This window comes from Fusarium fujikuroi, chromosome FFUJ_chr10, assembly GCF_900079805.1.
Source record: "Fusarium fujikuroi IMI 58289 draft genome, chromosome FFUJ_chr10".
In the NCBI taxonomy this organism is placed as follows: domain Eukaryota; kingdom Fungi; phylum Ascomycota; class Sordariomycetes; order Hypocreales; family Nectriaceae; genus Fusarium; species Fusarium fujikuroi.
Genome location: NC_036631.1, coordinates 421,460 through 442,237, shown reverse-complemented (window position 1 = coordinate 442,237; position 20,778 = coordinate 421,460). Strand labels below are relative to the sequence as shown.

At 48.6% G+C, this 20,778-nt stretch overlaps 13 protein-coding genes; 7 read left to right on the top strand and 6 right to left on the bottom strand.

Moving 5' to 3' along the window:
• Window positions 1–429: 429 nt before the first annotated feature.
• On the top strand, window positions 430–1,418 carry FFUJ_10382 (uncharacterized protein; the record flags this gene model as incomplete). XM_023569159.1 has 4 exons in its annotated part: window positions 430–473; window positions 527–653; window positions 700–1,101; window positions 1,152–1,418. The coding sequence occupies 4 exons, from the start codon at window positions 430–432 to the stop codon at window positions 1,416–1,418; spliced, it is 840 nt and encodes a 279-aa protein (XP_023436412.1).
• A 791-nt stretch (window positions 1,419–2,209) lies between these two features.
• FFUJ_10381 (uncharacterized protein) lies at window positions 2,210–2,740 on the top strand (the record flags this gene model as incomplete). The annotated part of the gene is made up of 1 exon (XM_023569158.1): window positions 2,210–2,740. One exon carries the CDS (start codon window positions 2,210–2,212, stop codon window positions 2,738–2,740), a length of 531 nt encoding a protein of 176 aa, XP_023436411.1.
• A 149-nt stretch (window positions 2,741–2,889) lies between these two features.
• On the bottom strand, window positions 2,890–3,932 carry FFUJ_10380 (related to peroxisomal short-chain alcohol dehydrogenase; the record flags this gene model as incomplete). XM_023569157.1 has 3 exons in its annotated part: window positions 2,890–3,059; window positions 3,107–3,326; window positions 3,381–3,932. 3 exons carry the CDS (start codon window positions 3,930–3,932, stop codon window positions 2,890–2,892), a joined length of 942 nt encoding a protein of 313 aa, XP_023436410.1.
• A 391-nt stretch (window positions 3,933–4,323) lies between these two features.
• Window positions 4,324–5,688, top strand: FFUJ_10379 (uncharacterized protein; the record flags this gene model as incomplete). The annotated part of the gene is made up of 1 exon (XM_023569156.1): window positions 4,324–5,688. The coding sequence occupies one exon, from the start codon at window positions 4,324–4,326 to the stop codon at window positions 5,686–5,688; it is 1,365 nt and encodes a 454-aa protein (XP_023436409.1).
• A 36-nt stretch (window positions 5,689–5,724) lies between these two features.
• On the bottom strand, window positions 5,725–7,014 carry FFUJ_10378 (related to lipase 1; the record flags this gene model as incomplete). The annotated part of the gene is made up of 1 exon (XM_023569155.1): window positions 5,725–7,014. The coding sequence occupies one exon, from the start codon at window positions 7,012–7,014 to the stop codon at window positions 5,725–5,727; it is 1,290 nt and encodes a 429-aa protein (XP_023436408.1).
• A 623-nt stretch (window positions 7,015–7,637) lies between these two features.
• Window positions 7,638–8,189, top strand: FFUJ_10377 (uncharacterized protein; the record flags this gene model as incomplete). Its single annotated transcript, XM_023569154.1, has 1 exon — window positions 7,638–8,189. The coding sequence occupies one exon, from the start codon at window positions 7,638–7,640 to the stop codon at window positions 8,187–8,189; it is 552 nt and encodes a 183-aa protein (XP_023436407.1).
• A 116-nt stretch (window positions 8,190–8,305) lies between these two features.
• FFUJ_10376 (related to putative tartrate transporter) lies at window positions 8,306–10,239 on the bottom strand (the record flags this gene model as incomplete). XM_023569153.1 has 8 exons in its annotated part: window positions 8,306–8,630; window positions 8,674–8,898; window positions 8,957–9,185; window positions 9,234–9,301; window positions 9,349–9,611; window positions 9,662–9,742; window positions 9,791–9,892; window positions 9,937–10,239. The coding sequence occupies 8 exons, from the start codon at window positions 10,237–10,239 to the stop codon at window positions 8,306–8,308; spliced, it is 1,596 nt and encodes a 531-aa protein (XP_023436406.1).
• A 475-nt stretch (window positions 10,240–10,714) lies between these two features.
• On the top strand, window positions 10,715–11,894 carry FFUJ_10375 (related to diaminopropionate ammonia-lyase; the record flags this gene model as incomplete). XM_023569151.1 has 2 exons in its annotated part: window positions 10,715–11,648; window positions 11,695–11,894. 2 exons carry the CDS (start codon window positions 10,715–10,717, stop codon window positions 11,892–11,894), a joined length of 1,134 nt encoding a protein of 377 aa, XP_023436405.1.
• A 371-nt stretch (window positions 11,895–12,265) lies between these two features.
• Window positions 12,266–13,512, bottom strand: FFUJ_10374 (methyltransferase; the record flags this gene model as incomplete). XM_023569150.1 has 3 exons in its annotated part: window positions 12,266–12,505; window positions 12,553–13,290; window positions 13,345–13,512. The coding sequence occupies 3 exons, from the start codon at window positions 13,510–13,512 to the stop codon at window positions 12,266–12,268; spliced, it is 1,146 nt and encodes a 381-aa protein (XP_023436404.1).
• A 400-nt stretch (window positions 13,513–13,912) lies between these two features.
• Window positions 13,913–15,021, top strand: FFUJ_10373 (related to nitrogen metabolic regulation protein nmr; the record flags this gene model as incomplete). XM_023569149.1 has 3 exons in its annotated part: window positions 13,913–14,503; window positions 14,550–14,897; window positions 14,944–15,021. 3 exons carry the CDS (start codon window positions 13,913–13,915, stop codon window positions 15,019–15,021), a joined length of 1,017 nt encoding a protein of 338 aa, XP_023436403.1.
• A 194-nt stretch (window positions 15,022–15,215) lies between these two features.
• Window positions 15,216–15,914, bottom strand: FFUJ_10372 (uncharacterized protein; the record flags this gene model as incomplete). The annotated part of the gene is made up of 1 exon (XM_023569148.1): window positions 15,216–15,914. The coding sequence occupies one exon, from the start codon at window positions 15,912–15,914 to the stop codon at window positions 15,216–15,218; it is 699 nt and encodes a 232-aa protein (XP_023436402.1).
• Window positions 15,915–16,858: 944 nt separating this feature from the next.
• On the top strand, window positions 16,859–17,287 carry FFUJ_10371 (uncharacterized protein; the record flags this gene model as incomplete). The annotated part of the gene is made up of 1 exon (XM_023569147.1): window positions 16,859–17,287. The coding sequence occupies one exon, from the start codon at window positions 16,859–16,861 to the stop codon at window positions 17,285–17,287; it is 429 nt and encodes a 142-aa protein (XP_023436401.1).
• Window positions 17,288–17,412: 125 nt separating this feature from the next.
• FFUJ_14903 (uncharacterized protein) lies at window positions 17,413–19,470 on the bottom strand (the record flags this gene model as incomplete). XM_023569146.1 has 4 exons in its annotated part: window positions 17,413–18,095; window positions 18,145–18,605; window positions 18,654–18,930; window positions 18,981–19,470. The coding sequence occupies 4 exons, from the start codon at window positions 19,468–19,470 to the stop codon at window positions 17,413–17,415; spliced, it is 1,911 nt and encodes a 636-aa protein (XP_023437192.1).
• Between the last annotated feature and the right edge of the window lie 1,308 nt (window positions 19,471–20,778).

The window sequence follows — 20,778 nt, the reverse complement described above, 5'->3', positions numbered from 1 at the left end:
CGAGTAATTTGCCCGTATGTGTTTTTTTTTGGTGTTCTTTACCTTTGTGGCCTGGAGGCTGAAGCCTCCTTTGACCCCTCAACCTTATCACAGTCACGGTCAACTCGATTTTAAACTTTGTCCTGAAATTGCCAATCATCCTGGTACAAATGTGCCGTACCATTTTGACTTTATTCACTCGAAAGGCTGTTTGGCCAGAGACCGAGAAATGCAGTGCAGTGTACCACTTAGAGTTGACTATTTGGATCTTTGTCACAACGACTATTGGACCTGTAATATTGACCGCACGAGTTTAATATCTAGAGTTATACACCATCACACTTGATTAGCGTTTCGCGTCATACCAATCAAAAGAATATAAATACTACAGTTACCAGCTAACCCGAAGGACCCTCCCCAAAACATTCAATCGCTTATTTCCCGCCAACAATGGATCCCAAGTCTATCGAAGCGTTCGGCGCCTCCCTGCAAGAGTATATGCTGCTTCTGCTCTGTACCGTATTGACTGACTCACTAACGCGTACAGATACTACAACAACAAATGCCTTTCAGACGTCGTGATTCGATGTGAGGGCCAGGAATTAGCAGCCCATAGCCTTGTTCTCTTCTGTCATTCTGACTACTTCAAAAGGCAACTCACCGGACCGTGGAAGGTGAGTCATTACCTCCCAACTGGCAACACAAGCTGACCGAATGAAGGAGAGGAAAGAAAAAATCATAGAGATCACCGACTTTGATAAAGATGTTGTCGAGGCTATGCTTCGTTTTGTTTATTCTTTCAACTACGACGTCCCTCCCAACATGCCCCCTATGATCTTCCACGCCAAGGTCTACCAGATAGGGGATAAATATGGCATCGAAACACTCAAAAAGCTATCTCTGAACAGCTTCAGACACGTTGTTGAGAATGCCGAAGTGACCACTGAGTACACAAGTGATTTAGCGGATGCGATCACCACGGTGTATACCACTACGCCACCAGGAGACCGAGGCCTCCGAGATATCGTCATGAATAGGTCTTATTGGAAGCTTCACCAGCTAATGGGCGAAGAGTCATTCAAGGAGAGTCTATCGATGAATGGTGATTTTTCAGCCGACCTTGTCAGTTACACGTATGAGAATTAGGGGAACAATTGCTGATTCGTTGATAGTTGAAGGTTATAACGTTTCGGTCAGACGAAGGAGAAACCCACACATTGAGATGTTATATGTGCAAGACTAAGTTCACATTGAGAATAGATTCTCTGCCTGATGATGTCAGTTTCTTGCACGGTCCAAGACCAGTTCACTGTCCCGTCTGTGCTTGGGGACCGCAGCCGTTGTATCCTTTCGAAGGATGGCTTTACTATTTCAGACAGGATCCAAACAGTGTTGTGAAGCAAGCGGACGGACGGCGTATCATGGATTTATTGCAATAGCCTGAGGAACAACTGCAGATTGAATGGTCAAGATGAGGTTGCGCATCCGATTATCCACCGGATGAGAAATACATAGAAGATTTTATGAATAAATTGGTTATAAATCGCAGCATCTATGAACCTGGGCGACTCCCATATGCCCTTCGTGGCAACACAGAATATTATTTTGCTTTTACTGGAGAGCTTATGTGGCAGTTCAGTTTATTCATATCCCCCAGAGCATTGGTGAGTAATCCTATTCAGCCAAATGGTAGTCCGCTTAGTTCTCAATGAAGAAGTTCTTTTTGTCGCATGAAATGTCGAGTTGATCAGTGACCCCGCAGTGACCTCAACGTGTGGCTGAAGTTTCTGCGGGAGGCCTACCATTATGCCTCGACATAAGAATGAGAAGCGTTCCGCTGCCCTCTCCCCCTTATTTCTTTCTTCTTTTCTTGACTTCAACCATATATTCTGCCCTAAATACATCAGACTCAATCGTCCCCTGGCACAGAGATGCAGTCACCGCCACATGAAGAGTTTGGCACCTGTTTGAAGAAGTATGTCTCCATATCACCAGTCCGATGAGCCTGTTGTTGACAGAACAGGTATTTCAACAATACAAGCCTTTCAGACGCGGTCATAAAATGCGGAGGTCGATGTTTTGCAGTCCACAGTCTTATCCTTTTTTGCCACTCCGAATACTTCAAAAAGCAGCTCGATGGGCCGTGGAAGGTTTGAGAAGCACCTCTTCTCCGTGATAGTGAGCCAAAGCTAACAAGCCACAGGAGAGTTCTGAGCGAGTGATAGAAATTATGGATTTCGAACCCGCTGTTGTCAAGGCAATGACACTTTTCCTCTACTGTTTTGATTACGAGTCCCCCGCCGACTCATCAGCTATGATGTTCCATGCCAAAGTGTATCAAATCGCTGATAAATATGACATCGAGGCGTTGAAGAGACTGGCTGCGATGAAGTATCGGACTAGTATTGAAGCGGGATGGGAGATGGATAGCTTTCCAGATGCAATCGCCCTGGCATATACAATTACGCCATCGGGGGATAGGGGTTTACGTGATATTGCTGTGGAGATTACATTAAAGAGGCTCGGCAAGCTGATGACCCAAGACACGTTCTGTGGAATGATGCGCGATAATCCGGAGATCGCTGCTGACATTATTCGACTTACAAATAGGACATGTGAAAGGGTCAGGGAATATAAGTGCAGAACGTGCACACGCGTCTTTTTATTAGGCTTTCCTGAGTTCGAGGAGCCTTACCAATTGCACTACTGCCCGTGTTGTGATACCCATCACTCCTCTTGGAGACCCGAGGCTGGGAGATAGTAATTACCCAGACGGTCTTGGTTGGTTTGGATACTGTTATGTAAGGCTATTTCGATACACTCATTCTAGTTTACCAACATATTATCAAGGCCAGCGATTCCCACGCTTCAAAACACTTTCCAAAGTTCACTCGATAAACCACTTCTGCCTTAGTATCCCTTGACGCCAACTCTGAAAAGCGAAACGTCACTTTCGATCTTCTTCCGGAGGGGTCCATTCTTGAGTTCATCGACATCCCATTTCGCCCAGATAAAACGCCCATGTAGAAACTCGGCTTCTTCAGACGCTGCCCAAACAGCAAAATCGCCAGGCAGTTTGACTGCATATTAGTCAGTATGGGAAAGGCTTCTGAGGATCAATACATACTGTCATCCCACTTGAAACTGTTTTCATCGGTGAAACGCTCGAACGATTCAGTATAGTGAAGCCCAGGCTCGAAACTAATGACCTGCATCTCGCTGGATGGCACAGTCATGGCAATGTGCTGCATCATCATTGTCCCAGCGCTTTTGGTGATTGAGTATAGGGGAATTGGAACAGAGAGCTGAGTTAGATGGATTGCAATGCTGGATAAGTTGAGGAGGACCTGGTCGGTGTAAGATTATAGAACAAAATATGTCATGAGCGCTTATGGACTTACCAGCTTTCGTGAAGGGTCGATTTCTCGCTGCTTATGAAACAAACTAATCCACAGATATGGAGCAGTAAGGTTCACTCCAAGGCCATCCTTGAAGGTCTCATGCCCAAGTCCAAGAATAGTGTTGGGCAACCACATTTTCGCAGCACTCAAAACGAGAACATCAACAAAGACACCATCTTCCGCAAGTTTCTTCCAGAACTCTCGCGTGGCATTCTCATCAGCAAAGTCATTGATAATCGGGATGACTTCGACGCTGGAGTACTTCGTCTTGATCTTGTCAGCAGCGTTGTTCAAGGTATCTTTGCGCCGGCCGGTGATGATGAGACGGGTCGCAGAGGCTGAGGCGAAAGACTCGGCGATGCTGAAGCCAATTCCAGTGGAGGCTCCAGCGACGAGGACAGTATGGCCGGCCTGGGAGAGCTCAGGACGAGATGGCGAGATTGCCTCGTATGACTCGCGATGGATTTTGGTGATGAGGTTGCTGCCGTTGGTAGGTGCCTCGGCATTCTCCCAGGGGTTTTCCTCGGGCCTTGTCTCTGCTGCGGAAGGCATATTGGAAAGTTGTTGTAAGGTATTTAAAAGCTACTGAATTAACGATGTGATTTGGACTTGAAATCCACGAGAGCTGGATGCTAATACATTATATATAAGCCCTTCACCCCTTCTATATGTCGCAACCAGGAGCATAACATAATCTTAACACATCGGAAGTCTGCGAATGAATCTATTGAAACCCGCCAGAAACCCGTCTTCTGCTCCGAAAGCGCTAAATTTCCAGGCTTCGCATAGAAAGCGATAAGCTTATCTACGCTGGTATTCCACCAAAACCCCGCAATTTCCGCGTAGTAGCTGACAAAGGTCGCTAACGTTATTTTTACCGCCCTGAATCTCCCCCGCAGCCAACAACAGAAACCCGCAATCTTTCCGTAACAACATAATCGCAATGGGTTCTGCGACAAAGCTCAAAGCGTGCTACGCGTGCACGAACGGAAAACGGAAATGCGACAAAGCTCAACCTGTTTGCGGGCGCTGCAATGATCGAGACGTTGAGTGCCGATATCCGCCTACCAAGCGGAAGAGGCTGCACTCGTCAGCACCAGGCGCGGAAAATGGCGGAGAGAATCAGGACAGGCTCAGTGTTGGGCCACCGAGTCTGATGCAAATCCCTTTCTCAACACCAAACAATGGCCTGATTGACCTCAATCAGTGGGCGGCCAGTTTAAGTAATTGGGGCGCTCTCCCCGCTGCTGAGCTGCCAGACGACTCGCCCGCGACAAGCAGTGAGACAATCTCGAGCCAGAAGGATGCTGTCGACTTCTTCCTCAGACCTGACGCGTGGGCCATTCGACATATTCCCTTCACTACCCCATCCTTTCCCAACTCTGTCTGTATGAACTATGTCCACGGAATTCACGAGTTCTTCACAGAGTGGGTTACAAATTCGCATAGCCCGTTCATACACAACCAGCTCTACGCCGATGCTGGGCTGCCACCAGCAATTCAGGACGCCTTCACCTGTATCGTCCTTCACAACTCCAAAACACCTGCAAACAAGACGGTTATCGATGAATTACTAGCTTCGAAAGCAGCCTCATTACTCAAGGCATATTGCCCTGACCTTACTGGTCCTGAAGCGACGCTCGGCATTCGTGAGCACCTCTCTCGAACACAAGCTCTATTCGTCCATCTTGTACTCGCACTGTTCTCACCCTCTATTGGTGCGCGAGCCAGCGCTGAACAGCAGATACAGACTCTCCTCTCATGGACGCGTCAACTCTGGGAAGCCGCTCTTTGTGATCCGGATGTTGGCCTGCCATGCAACGGTGGCGATAGCTCCGCTGCTGCAGCCTCTGCCAACGGCATCATTCTAGACTCTATCTTCGACGGTGATCCACTACCTCGAAAGTGGCGCTCATGGGTATTGTCAGAGAGTGTCCGTCGGATATGGCTAATGGCAACATCCACCATCGGAGTCTATCTCACTCTCAAACAAAAATGGGCTGAATGCCACGGCGGCATCTACTTCACGGCCCACAAAGAATTATGGGAAGCCAGAACCTGCTTTTCGTGGGCAGCTGCATGTCGGAAAGCAGATCCTCTTTTCATATGTAGTTTAGACTGCGAGGGTCTGTTTCTAAGTGCAAAGGCATCTGACGTAGACCCAATGCTTGTCAATCTGTTTACTATTATGTGGGGGGTTGAAAGAGTCGAGAATTGGGCTGCGAGAACATGTGAACCTGGAGAGGATGTAAGAGTTTGGAGGGGGACGGATTTGCCTATGGAGAAGGGAAGGATTGCACCTTCATGAGATTTGATGTAGATGAGGACCATAGTCCAAGCACGCTCACTTATCCTGCAAAGAGACATCAACCGTGACATCCATCACATTCCGCTTCGATGCAGGACACTCGTATGACTCATCAAAGATACTCCGCAGAAACCCAAACGCTCTTGGCTTTCCGTTCTCAATCTCAGAAACGTGGCTCCCCACTGTATTCCGCTCAAACGTAATCTCCGCTCCTTTCTCACAGAGTCTATCTACCGTCGCATCGGTAAGGTCTATAGTGCAGAACTGATCCTGTATAGCCTTGTACAGAAACATGGGTATCGTGGGCGTGTCTCTGTATCCCAGCTTTGCCTGCTTATCGTAGAGTTCTTGTAGAGTCGGAGCTCTTAAATCTGCACCTCCACCTTTGAAGAAAGGATAAATATCTTGTCCCGAGTATTTGCCCACATTTTGAGTGACTTCGGTGTTCACTGCTGCCATGAAGTCGTCTCTCTTCTCCGGGACAAGACAGCTTTCCAGGTAAGCTCGTTCTTCAGGATATTGCGCTGTAATTCCTAACAAGAGGGCAATCAGAGTTCCAGCGATCGGACTTTTGTTGATCTTGTCCAATGCAGCGGATATGTCATCCACGAGACCGCCGACAACAGCTGCTGAGATATTGAGCTCCGGTGCATAGGATGGTTGTAGCTCAGCCGCAGAGAACGTCGCGATTGAGCCACCGCTATATCCCCATATCGTAGTGCTGAAGTCTGAATTATCTCCCAAACTAAGAAGATTATGAACAGCGCGCAAGGCGTCGAGGGTCGCATGGCCTGCTTGAACGCTTGTGCCAAACGCAGCCTTTGGCCCTAGGTGATCCGGAGTGTTGATGATCCAGCCAAACGAGAGCATTTCAGTGATCAAAGAAGTACTTGATTTGATACCAAGATTCGGTTCGCTTTTCGCCATCACACCAGATAAAGCGTATGACGGGCATGAGTCGACGTTGCATGTGTTATACGCGAACTGATATGAGAGAATCGCTGCTTTTCTGGATGGAGATTGGTAAAGCGAGGTTGAAATGAAGAGCGTAGTGACAGCCCATGATGGATGACCCCGTGAGTCTGTTGAGCGGTAAAGGATGTGATATACAGCGCCGGAGCCATCTACGATAGAGGTGAGGTTTGATGCGGAACGAATGCGGAGAACATCGCCGGGTTGTCTATTCTCCCAGCCATCAGGCGCAGAATACCATGGGTCTTTGCTTGGCGGAAGCTGATGTTCCAGAGGTGTATGGTCAGTGACGACATTTCTTCCGGTGGCTTTTGCGACGGTGCATAGATCCAAAAGCCATTCTAGAGAAGACATTTTGTCGTGGAAGATATTGCAAGAGTAAAGGGAATGTCAGAATTTGTGGCGGGGATGTCCTTAGGTCACCGTGCCTCATGCTGACATGCAGATACAAACAGTAGGGATCCCCCACCAGAGAGCCAAATCAGAAACCATTGGTCGCATAGGTCCAACTATTCCAGACAGAGGGGAAGCAGGAAAAATAGAATACGTCTATGTCTCGAGCTCTTCATCTGGTCACATTTCTCCATTGACTCGATCTCTCGAATTTGAAGTCAGGATGTCTGCTACCGTGAGTATGAACCAAGCGCTAATTATTATGCAAGGAATAATGGTGGTACCGGAGGAACTATCGATTCTGGGTTCAATTATTGCCATTCTACTAGTATTTAAAAATTATAAGAGGCTAGAACATTTATCAGGACTCTTGTTTTTAAAGAGCTAGCACTCAGCTGCCGTACAGAATTCCCCAAAAGCGTAATATCAGACGGGCCGCCAAAGCGGTTCTCCACCTGCGCTGTTTTACGTGAGACAAAGTCTGACATGTGAGATTATAGTTCTCACTACAACTGCCGAAGCCTTATAAACTCCTGCATTCTTCCTTTATCGGACAGGCGTTGCAATCAACTTCAAACCCCAACATGACGAAGCCGCAAATCGTCGTCAGAATACCCCCAACTTCTGATGCGGAGGATAAAACCCTCGTCTCAACACTAACTGACATCGTCAACATCGCCTACATGAAAGCCGAGTCAGATATCTTCATCCCATCATACCAACGAACCTCCACCGCCGAGATCACCAAATTTCTAAGCAACGGCCAACTCGCGGTAGCGTACCTACAACCAAATGACGAACCCATCGGCTGCGTTTTCATTAAACTCATAACATCCACCCTCGGAGAGTTCGGCATGTTGGCACTCGATCCACAGTACCAAGGCACTGGCGCAGGGCGACAATTAGCAGTCTTTGCGGAGGATGAATGCAGACGAAGAGGGTGTACGACGATGCAGCTAGAGATTCTTGTGCCGATGACATTTCATCATGAGGGAAAAGCGAGGTTGTTGGGGTGGTATACCAGGATGGGGTATGAGCTTGTCAAGTTGGGGGATTTTGCGGATGATTATCCTGATTTGGTGAATTTGCTCGCTGGACCGACAGAATACAGGGTTTTTGAGAAGAGTCTTGTGTAATGATGCAAATAAGAGTGGTGTGAATATAAATAGGCTAACAAGCTCATGATTGCAATCTGGCTTCCTTGACGGAGTCACTCGTGGGGAGATGAAGCGGGACATGTCGATACCAGAGCCTAAGTCTTGGCATGAATATCAACATCATCCAAAATAGCCTCATTCCTCTTCGCAGCAGCATCTCTCGCCCTCTTAAGCCGCCTCGTCGCAACATCAACTTTCCAAGTAAACGACCAAGTGATCACATTCATGATAATAGCCATACCAATAAATCCCATCGCGATCCCAAAAGATGTAGTATACCTCGGTGCAAAGCGCGAATTGAACAGCTGTGATCCAACTGCGCCTCCAATCTGGCCGTAGCTATTGGCAAACGCAATGGCAAAGGCTGAACCGGTTGCTCCGTCTGTGGTTTGGACTCTCCATGGCCACATCATGGTGTACCTTGTCTGTTAGCAGATGTTGAGGAGGGTTTGCTTTGACTTACCAGGCGATTGAGAAACCTCCTGCTATTACAGTAGCTGCATACACACCGCCTGTGTTGGGGAAGGTGTACAACACAACGTAACAAGCTTCTATGATTATCATGAAGCTCAAGGGAATCAGAGGTAAAGGGAAACGACCGGTGTTGGCGACCCATCCAAATACTATCGTGAGCACACAGGCAAAGATGGCTGGAGGGATGTTAAGCAGCTGGGCTTCCGCGATACCACTGCGATGAACCAATGTCAGCTTTGGTTACACCTCAAAACACCTTTGTGTAGACTTACGTGAATCCCAAGTTCGCAATGACCGTCGGCTGATAAAAGTTCAGCCCCGTCGTGCCGATAGTATAAAATGCCCAGCAGAGAAGAAATAACCAGAGTTTGTGGTCTTTGAGAGTATTCCAGAATTCTGTCCAGTCAAAGTCCTTCTCAGCGGCTCTGGGGGCGTTGATGGGGAGTCTAGCTTGAACAAATGCCTTTTCTTCTTCGGACATCCAACGAGCTGTATCCGGGACTGTTTCCAATGTCAGTATGTAGTGCTGTGTCAGTGGTGCGAACTCACAGTCAGGCATGAAGATATACGCATAGATACCAAGGAGTATAGTGAATACTCCCTCTGTTAATATTAGCCTGAGAGTTGAGTCAGTCTAGCCAGAGACATGTTGTTGGGTGCATACCATTTCCATCCCGACAACCCCTGCGCATGGACACCGTTGAATGCAAAGGCCAGAACACCGCTAACGACAGCACTGAAGTTACCGAGGATAGTGACAAGAACGATGCGTGATGCCATTTCGTCGGGGCGGTACCAGTAGCATAACTGCAGAAGCATACCAGGCCAGAGTCCTGCCTCGAAGAGACCGAGAAAAGCGCGGACTGTATACAATCCAGCGGCATTCGTCACTGCAGCGTGACAGACGAGAACTATGCCCCATGATATCTGTTCAGACAGTGAGACGGGTGAATCAGGGATAAGATGGGGAAACCAACCATGATTCTCGCTTGCCAAACTGATGGTTTGAGGCGCTTTACCAAAAGGTTTGAAGGCGTCTCTGCCAAGATATACGGGATCTACAAGCTACTTAGTGATAGTCATACGATCCGGGTTTGTAGACAGACGTAGTATGCCATAGTGACAAAGTTGTAGTCATCAGCTGAGATGTTCAGCTCAGTCATGATATTCCTCGGCGTTCCACGATCCATGATTCGAGCATTCGAGACCTACTACATTAACACCGCAACACCAAATAGAGCACTGCACTTACATTGGAAGCATCAATTGACTTGACCATATACATGACCGAAAGCAAAGGAATGAGATGCCAATCAATTCGTCGCAGCAACTTCTTCTCTTGCTGACTACTCAACCGAGTCCGCGCTCCCATAAGCGTTCCATCATAACCGACAATGTTATCGTCTATATCACCTGAAGTGGGGACAGACTCTCCGCGGGTGACGGTGTTGTAGTGTTGCTTGACTGGCGGTTCGCCAGATGAAGAGTCGGGAACAACATGATGAGTCTTCTCATCCAAGGTTCCGTGGCCTTTGGAGATACCAGAAGAAGCCATTTTCGTGATGATCCTCTCTCACCTTCGCAGAATCTATCAAGGTACACCCATAGACATATAAATCTTGGCCACCTCACTTGTGTATCCTACTCCTCACCCCACGATATGTCGACATCCGGGATCGGCATTCCTCATCTTGGCGTGCGGGAGGGATATAATCGCGCAACCCATTGACTCCAGCTGTTATCTCCAAGACTATCTCTGAATCAATACTACCCCAAGGACTAATGCGAGTATTTCTATAAAAGGTGTTGCCATCTCGGATCCGAAGTTGAGTCTCCCCCGCTTTTGGCAGATGAGGAAATACTGCCCGTCAATGGTGACATCTGTACAACGATAAAAGAGGAAATTGATTGGCTTTTCGCGATTGCTTATCAATTTGTGACGATCAACGTTATATCAAGATACACGGGGCCGAATTTGGACGGGTTCATATCTTTTACCCCTCTTTGTTATCTGCAGGCTGTTATCAACAATGAAGCTCAACAGTATCGTCTTCAGTGCCGCTGCGGCGGCAGCGTTCAACCTGGGAAACGTCCAGTTCCCGTTCTCTCATGAATCACTAGAGTCGTCACCTCTTCTCGATCTTCATAAGTCACTTGTCGAACGTCCCTCAATCACCGGTTCAGAGAAACACGTCACCGACTTTCTCAAGGCATACCTCCAAGATGCAGGTTTCACTGTTGAGGCCCAATCAGTCGCCAAGAACCGCGATAACATTTTGGCTTACTACAACAACACGAGAAACACAAGAGTCCTCGTGACGTCTCACATTGACACTGTCCCGCCGTTCTGGCCTTATGAACGACGAGGTGATGAGATTTGGGGTCGAGGAACAGTCGATGCAAAGGGCAGTGTCGCGGCACAGATCATTGCTGTTGAGGAACTATTTGAGAAGAAGAAAGTCAGCGAAGGTGATGTGGCCCTTTTATTCGTGGTGGGCGAAGAGACGGGCGGACCCGGAATGGGCAATGTCAATGACCTAGGTCTATCCTGGGAGTCTGTCATTTTTGGTGAACCAACAGAGCTCAAACTTGCTCGAGGTCACAAAGGTGGATTGGGTTTCACCATCAAAGCCAATGGAAAGGCTGGTCATTCTGGATACCCTGAGACGGGAAGCAATGCGATTGACAGCCTTGTTCGTGGATTAGCGGCTCTTCAGAAGGTTGAGTTACCTGGGAGTAAAGAGTTTGGGAACACTACTCTCAACGTGGGTAGGATTGAAGGTGGTGTTGCTGGTAATGTTATCCCGGCGAACGCTTATGCCACCGGAGGAGTCAGAGTTGCCGGTGGAACTCCAGAGGGTATCAGGGACTTGATTCGTCGGGTAGTTGAGGAGAGTGATCCGAGCCTTGTTGTTGAGTTCTCGTATGGTATCGGACCAGTGCCTACAGACTATGATGTTGACGGTAAGTGAGAATGCAAGGCTACGAAACTGTAACTGACATCGGATAGGCTTTGAGACTGTAGTCTTGAACTATGGGACAGACATCCCCAGACTAAAGGGGAGCCATAAGAGATATCTGTACGGACCTGGCTCGATTCTCGAAGCGCACTCTGCGCATGAGCACTTGAGGGTTTCGGATCTGCAGAAAGCTGTTGAGGGGTACAAGAAGTTGATATCTCACGCTCTTGATCAACCTTCTGAGCTGTGAGGCAGAATAAGTCAAGATCAAATTGGAATCTTGACTTCACTACAAGACCAATGTAGGTAGTCCAGATCACTCATAGTCCTCAGGTCTCGTAGCAATAAAACAACAAAGTTCAATGAAACGGAGGGGTTGAGCCTCTGTATATAATTATGCAGTTAACTGCTGCCTATAGGGTTAAGCTCATCTGTGTTCACAGGCTGCAGCTTAACATTATAGACAGCAGTCAAGCCGTAGTTATACACAGAGGCTTATTCCTTCCAACTCATCGAAAGAGAGTCAATTTCCTCCTATATCCAAACGCCCGCTTAGCTATCCATGCTTCGTAATCGTAAAGCTCTTTCCATGCTCGATGCAACCAGCACATCTTCCCATAACTAAGCCTCTGCTGGCTTTCGCCCAGTGATGAATCGATAACTCGTAATCAATCTCAACTCACGACTTCGAAACTCCCTCTTCACACCCTCCATCAACACCATAACCTGATCATGTGAATAATTCCACACACGCGTGAACAAAGCTGGTGTATGCGACTCAACCGACATTTGCATATGCGTCAGTTCAAACTTTCCCAGCTCCTTCAGCGTCGGGTCTTTCGCCCAGGGACCAATGGGTATCTACCAAAGTCAGTAACCAGCGATGTAACGGTGAGATGAAACCTTACTCTGTAAACTCTCTCAACGACATCTTCGAACCCAGCATCAATCATCCACTGCTTATGATACTTGGCCACATTGATCTGCTTCCCAAACATCTTACTCGCCTCATCAAGCTTGTTAACCCACTCCATCGTCCACGGCGCCCTATCACAACTATCGTCGTCGCTGAAGATCCACGCATCATACTCCTGCATCTCCATATACCCGCCTGGCTTCAGATGGTTGAGCGCCTGCTTGTAAAACCTCATCCAGTCTGCACTCGTGCCGCTGAGCGCGCGGCCATGGATGTAGTCAAACCTCTCACTCTCGCGGTACGTCCACTCATCTTCGTAGTCGTCAACGTGAAACATGCAGTTACCGGGTACCCAGTCCGGCTGGATCGGAGAGAGGTCTACGCCTGCGACTGTTGCATTGGGGTACTCGTCTGCCATTTCTATGGCCCAGATGCCAGTGCCGCAGCCGAGATCCAGGATGCGGTATTCCTCGGGTGAGTCTGGGTTAGGTAATGGCGCGGTGTGCAAGGCGCCGCCGAGGAGCAAGCGCCAGATGTGATGCTGGAGATCTAGACGTTGCTGTTCCTGGTCGTCGTTTGGAAGGACATATTGGCCCTCGCGAAAAGCGTGGTAGCGACGGCCATTTTCATACTGGTAGTCGTAGATTGATGACGTGGCGGAAGCAGTGTAGACTGAGCCTCGGTCAGAGCCATAAGTAGAGTCTGCATCATCGCCGGCTATTTCATCCTCCTAAAAATGATCAATACGATAAATTAAGTTATGTGTCAGTGAGTCAGAGCGTACATCGACCTGGAGCGGCGCATGCTCTTCTGGCTGTTGGTCCTCGTCATCTGCGGGCGATCGGCGAGTCTCGCCAGGATCTTGACCCGACAGAGTGGTAACGGGTGGAGGAGACCCTGACGCTACGGGCGACGAAGAAGTCTTTGGTTTGGAATCGTGTTCAGAACCCATAGTGGCAGGGTAAGGTAAGTATAGCAGCAGAGCTGGCTCAAATAAGCACTATTAGGAATGTGAAACCGTAGTCATGTCAAGCTTCGAGCGGAGTATGAGGGAGGGAAAAGATGATCAGCCACGTGGGGAAAAGCGCGGAACAGACGGAGAAAAGATAAAGAGAGCAGACCAGAAAATTGGGAATTCCAAGGCCGTGGTACGATTGGGGAAACACGCGAGGATGGGCTCGATTGGGTTTAGTCACATCGATCTAGGAATGCATCTCCGTCTTTTAGAGGGGGGCCCAGACTCAAGCAGCACCAACTAAAGCCAAGTGGGCTAAGGAAATAAACCCTCACCGAATTTCTCCCCCTTTCTCCTCTTTCCATTACAGAACCAACAAGACAAACAAACAAAAGCAATGGCCAACGATAAACTCATCTGCGTGGTTGGCGCCACAGGCAACCAGGGCGGCTCCGTCGCCCGTCGCTTTCTCAAGGCGGGCTTCAAAGTGCGTGGCTTGACCCGCAACACCGCCTCACCCTCCGCCCAGGCCCTGTCATCGGCGGGAGCCGAAGTCGTGGCTGTCGATCTCAATGACGTCTCGACTCTCAAGAGCGCCTTTACTGGAGCAAACGTCATCTTCAGCGTGACGAACTACTGGGAGCCGTTTTTCCGACCGGATTGTCGGGAGCAGGCTGCCAAGGAGGGTATTTCGTGTCGCAAGTTTGCGTATAATGTCGAGGTGCAGCAGGGCAAGAATATTGTCGATGCGGCTGCTACAGTGGTTGATACGCTGGATAATAATGGGTTTTTGGTCTCGACGCTGAGTCAGGCTGAGAAGTGCAGTGGAGGCAAGTTCAAGGAGTTGTATCATTTTGATGGCAAGGCGGATGTTTTTCCGGCGTATGTTGATGAGAAGTATCCTGAGCTTGCGGCCAAGATGTCGTGCATTCACACCGGATACTTCTATACAAGCTTCAACATTCTGCCCGACTCTTATATGAACAAGGTAGGTTCATCCACGTTTGCCATGGGCTGGCATTGATAAGAAGTAGCTCTCTGATGGGACCTTTGAAATGTCCTTCACGACCTCCCCCGACGCTCTCGTTCCTCATCTCGACCCAGTAGGAGACCTAGGCAACTTCACCTACGCCGTGTACCAAATGCCTCCTGGTAAAGCCTACATGGCTGAAGGCACAACCTGCACATGGCCGGAGTGGATCGAGACTTGGGGCCGCATCAACAACGTCCCCGTCAAGTACCGCCAGGTGACGCCAGACGAGATGACAGCTGCTACACCTGATCGCGATGCGGGTATCGAGACAGGGTATATGTTTTCATATACTTCTGATCCTGGCTACGATGGCGGCATGAAGTTGCTGAAGGCGAAGGATATCCGAGAGGTATGTGTTTTGTTCTGGTAATTTCGAAAAACTGCTGACTTGACAGGCTGGTATTGACTGCCCCATGACGAGCTGGGAGGAATGGGCAAAGAAGTACGACTGGTCTGCTATTCTTAACAAATGAGAGATCCAAGATATCCAGGCACGGTGATTATTAGCGCAGAATCTGTTGCGGGAGGAACTTTTTAGAGTAGACTATATTACGGCCGGAAGTATGATGAACAAACATGAGAACTAAGTATTTATTTTCAATTTGTTGTTTTGATAAGGCAGAACTTCACTATATTATATCAGATGACCAAGAAACCATGATCATTGTTACTCCTCTAGCTGCCATTTCGCAGCGCCTTTCGCATGTAACTCGACAGTATCAAACATCGGCACATCGATGTCCTCGGGCTTCAGTATCATCTGCAACTCTGTACAGCCCAAGATGACCCCTTCAGCACCCCTCCCGTACAAGTCCTTAATCTGATCCAGGTAAAACTCCCTTGACTGAGGCAATACCTTGTTACACGAAAGCTCTTCGAAAATCACACGATCCATCCTCTTTCTCGTCTCCTCCCCCTTCGGAACAAGGACTTCAACCCCAAACCTTCTCTCCAACCTCCCCTTCAAAAAGTCCTGCTCCATGCTAATCTTTGTCCCCAACAACGCAACTTTCTTTAACCCTTTTCTTACAATAGCATCCCCCGTAAAGTCAATGATATGGAGCAGCGGAAGACCCGTTGCGTTTTCAACATCTTCTGCCCAGCGATGATTCGTGTTTACGCAGAGAACGATGGCTTCTGCGCCGATGGACTTGAGATTCTTCGCTGCGGTGCAAATTTGGCGGGATACTTCGTTGTAGTTGCCTGCTTGGAAGAAACTAAAGAGCTCAGCGTGGTCGAAGGAGTGGAGGAGGAGTTTGGAGGAGTGGCCACCGCCGAGACGGTGTTGGACGTAGGCGTTTATTTGTTTGTAGTAGAGGAGGGTTGCGTTGTAGGTTGTGCCACCGAGAAGACCTAATACGCGCATCTTCGCTGGCTGTCTTGCTGGACTTTTTCTCTTTCTATGATGGAATTGAGGCAAAGAATTGTAGAGAAGCATTTAGAGATGAGGGGAGTATGTAGTGGTTGAACGACTGCACGCTTGATTTGAGTGAAGGTGGAGCTGATTATGTTAGTGCGAGACTTCGAAGGAGCTAACTTTAGTGCGCTGGAAGTAATCCTATTGGCAGGGATTTCTTATCGGCTGCCCTTGATCTCCTCGCTGAGCCCGCTGTTTTGTGCTACTCTAACGCCACGTTCAAGTGAGCATTTCTTCCAAATGAAATCTCAACATGTTTAGAACATTTAGATCGAATGCCTTGTATAAGGTAATTAATTTGATACATACCTACACGAAGCTGTAGTCTGTGGGCCTTGCTTTTGGTTTCTTGACTTGAAGTATTGCATCTCGTCGCGCAGGTCCTCAAGATTTTGTGGTACTAGTGAATTGGATCATAAAGTAATACAGAAACAAAACACTTTTCAGGTTCAAAATACGCGAGTGAGATTATTCTCATTTCCCTTGTCATAAAGAGGAGACAAATGACTTTGTTGATGAACACATGCATATTCTGTTTAATGAATAGATCAATTCGCTACCGGGTAGCGTGGCCAACGGAGGCGCGTAGGCGCGACAACAACACCAGTTTTCGTCGTTTGATGCATTTTTTAGGATTGGATAGGGGTATTCCGGTTCTTCTTACTTATTGATAGCTATTATGAGCTGTTCAAGTTCTTGTCCCAGTCTCCACCTCATGCTTTTTGGGATTCGCATGATGACGCCGGAGGTCCGCGGGGCTCGGAGATGAGTCCGCGGCGACGTGTATACATAAGAGACATCAACGCAGTCTATTCCCAACCACATCTTCACCACATCTTCATCACATCACAATCGGCATCTGTATTCTTGAGAAGCTCTTTCAATATCACACAATGACATCTACACCATCCCATGTTGACTGGACATCTTCTCGCGACAAGTACGAAAAAGGCTTTGAGAGTATCTTCATCGGCGAACCAGAAACCACCCGAGCCGATCTCGAAGGTCTCTTCACTCAAGACTATACGTCAATTGTGGACGGAAAATGTGTCGAATTTCCCGAGTTTGTTGAACACATTCAACATCTGCGACAGGTTACGACAGCTATCAAAGTACAAGTGACGCATTTCCTTCGAGAAGGCAACCAACTCGCCGAGCGCCATTTTGTCACAGCCGAGTTTTCCAACAAACCTCCATCTAAGTATGAGGTCTTTCTCTTTGCGAGCGTTGACGAGGGTGGAAGGATTGAGAGGTTGGTGGAGACTGTGAGGCAGACGGATGGTTTGGAGGAGCATAAGAATCTGGGCAGCGCCAGGGATTGAGAGGTTGGCACGGGAACACAGGGAATAGGCATGATTCCGTCAATTATAATCATCATTAAGACTCCAAGGGTATAATGCTATCTAAAATTACCATATAACAACCATATACAACAAAAAAAGAAATATTAGGTTTCCTTGACTGCCTCAATTAGCTTCCATTCCCATGTCGTCTGATGCTGGATGCACTCTTGAAGAATCTCAGGATCTTCCCACCACCAGCGGTCAGCGACGATGTATTCTCTCCAAACTTCCATCCAGAGCATGCGCCCCACAAGATTACGAAGTTCTTGTCTCAGACCCTCTTCAGATATGTGACCTTCTCTCACATACTGAAGCTGACTATTGTCAAGCGGGATAGCGAAGAACGGTGTCGTCTCAATACAATCAGGATCGACACGTAGAGATGCACCATTCAGCCAAAGAGGGAGTAGCTTGCTTGGGTTTGTGCAACGGAAACTAGCTTCCAGATTGAAGAGAAGATGATCTTCGATCCATGCTCGTAGAAGCGGACCGAGAGTGCTAGTAACGGGAAGGGGATCGATGATGGTGAGTTGCAATGAACCACCTGGCTCAAGACATCGATGAATGTTTCGTAAGAGAGCGGGGATATCCTGTGATGGCATAGCGAGAGGAAGACGCAGTGAGTGAACGGCTTCAATGGTAGATGGGGCGACGGGGAATGCGGAGGGTGATCGCACTGGTGTGAGGACTGGGTGAATGTTGGGAAATGAAGCGGGTGATAATGGTGCTGCAGAGAGATGGTAGACTTGTTTGCTGTGATTCACGGCAGCGAGGTATGAAGTCACAGCTGTGAGATGTTAGTTGAGTGTGATGAGTACGTGAGTGAGATCACTTACCAGGAGTTTCATAAAGAGCAAGGATCCTCTTCGGTGGATCCGCCGACTCATCATCAAGATCATCATCATTGATCTCAGAATACTCCGGTCCATCCATGTTGAACATGGCGGAGAGCATCCACTGCATCTTCTCAACCTCCAGATCCTGACATAAACTCGGCGGATTATTGACACCCTGCGACTCAGCAAGACGTACAAGCCTGATCATATTGTCCTCTTTGGCAAGTTGCTTGACACCCAACTGCATCGAGTTGAGTTCCTTTGGGATGATAGCTTCTGGCTCGGGGACAGGCTCGTCAGGGAATTGGAAAGAGGGCTCAGTGGGCGTGCAGGCCCATTCACTTGGAGGCTGCCAACTATCGCTGCTTTCGACGCGTAGTGAGGCCGTGGATGATGGCATGCGTCGTGGGGTCTTGGCCTTGGTTGGTGATCGGCTACTCTGTGGACGTTGAGGTTGAGATCTAAATGAGGTGAGTAAATGGATGTTGTAAGTGATGATTGGGACTGACTGAGTGCTCGGTGAGCGAGCGCGATGCTTAGACTTGATACTCGGCGTCGCCATGATTGTAACACCGCAATTGATGAGATACGGTGTATCGTAGGATGTGCGCTGAGATGTAGTCGCTTCGGTACTTCGCGCGACAAACGAGTCATCGCTCAAGGCTTGAATGAGAGGCCACGGCTGTATGATGACTCGCTCAAGAGTTTCTGTATCCCACGGCGCAGATGATGATGTGAGTGTTGGTGAAGGCGGCTCAAGAAGAGTATTATCCTCAACGTATAACTCTACTAAAACATTAGTATGGGACGAGCAAACACCGCGCGATGTCTCAAACCTTGAGAGCGCTCCATAATCTGCCCATTTCGCCTTGCGCTGAGATCAACGACCCTCGCCATATTAATCGTCGTCTGCTCACTGCCCGCCGAAAAGGTCGAAGCCTCATCTGCCTCCAACTCATAATTCCCCGCTACAGCACTCGCTTTCGAAGACGTTGACGATACAGAATCATTCCCCCTCTCGGCATCCTTTCGCTTATTATAAAAGTTCCCAAACGACGGTGCCTCGCTCGACGAGTTAGACCCGCGACTGAAGATCGATCGCGCCTTTGTCGCAGATTTGCCGGTCGCCGCTTTGTTCTCACGGTGTTCCTTTCGCGACTCCTTGGGAGCAGCCCAACTGACCTCCCACATGTTGAGGCGATATCTATCAAGGTCTGAGATTCGGAGGGCGAGGTTCGATGCTGGTTTTCGGAGGATGGAGTAGAAGCGACCGCGGGTGGAGGACTCTGCCGCAGCGTCTGGTTCTGTTAATGAGGACGGCGCCATGGTGTCATGCATGCTGAGCTGAAAGACAACAACGAAAGCAAAATTAATGAGGGGGAACAGGGAACAGGGGGGGAGGGGGGAAAATCGGACGAGGGTTGCATACGAAATTAAACAAGAGAGAAACATACCCAGGGGATTGGGTCGAAAGGGGCCGGAGGGCTTGCAGCTGGCGAATGCAAGGCTGAACTCTGTCGTCTTTGTGGAGAGTGTCGAGGCCTCAGTTCCGAACGGGATTTGCGGAAGTCTAATAGCGAGAAGTGGCTGGCGGAATGGGAGATCCGAGGGGGGGAATGCGGTACTCCCAGCGGAGGGGAGCAGGTTGTTTACGCGAAGGGCGCTATGTGAGATTAAGAATACGGATAGCTTACGATTTACCCGAATTGAAACGGTGATACCGAGAAAGCTCTTAGATTGGGGAGACAGATTTCAGCTTAACTGTGCTCATGCAGGGGAATAGGGCAGATCACCTCATGTCATGGTCTCGATGCGGCCTGGGCGTTGGAGTGGCTTGCGGCTATCGGACGCCCTTTTTTGTAGTGCTCTGCCTGAGCATAACTTAGATGCCATTGTTTGCTTTGACAATCAGCATGCCAATGTTTCTGACATTACACAAAGGGATTACTCAACACAATTTGTTGCCTTCAAGTTCGTCGTTTGATCATTGTTAACGGCGACTCATGATGATGGCTAGGTACATGCAACACTCACTCTACACTGTTTCAAAATAACCTTGATACTCTTTAAAACACCGTAATTGGCTCAAGCGGAAGGGAAGCGCACGTACCATGGATCAAATACCTCACACCAATGCCGAGAAAGCAGTAGCTCAAAGCATCAGTTTTGCATATCGTGGCTTGAAGGTCTAGACCATTTGCGGGGACGTGATGGCCCAGCCCAAACCCAACACAAGTCTAGTCGCGCCTAGAATCTCGATAAGTCAGCCGGAACTAAAGACACCAATGCCACGGGTTCAACACTCGCAGCCTTTTCCGCATTGTTGGGTCTTGGGTCTCTTGTGGCTTGGGTAGCAAACAGTGCTGCTCAGGGGTCTGTGGGTAGTACATCTGATCATGCTTTATTTCCTTGGATTGACGGACCTGTGGATTGGCGGACCTGAGGGGGCACATGCATTGATTGCACTGACATTTTGAACGTTTATCCACGTCAATCTTACACTGCACCATGGGCAGATCGAGATGATGTATCAGAAATCACAAAAGAAACGAGAATCACACGATTGACTTCCTCTTAGCCAGACTATCGAAAGTCTCACCCCATTAATCTCGCTCTCGTACCTGACCAATGTGC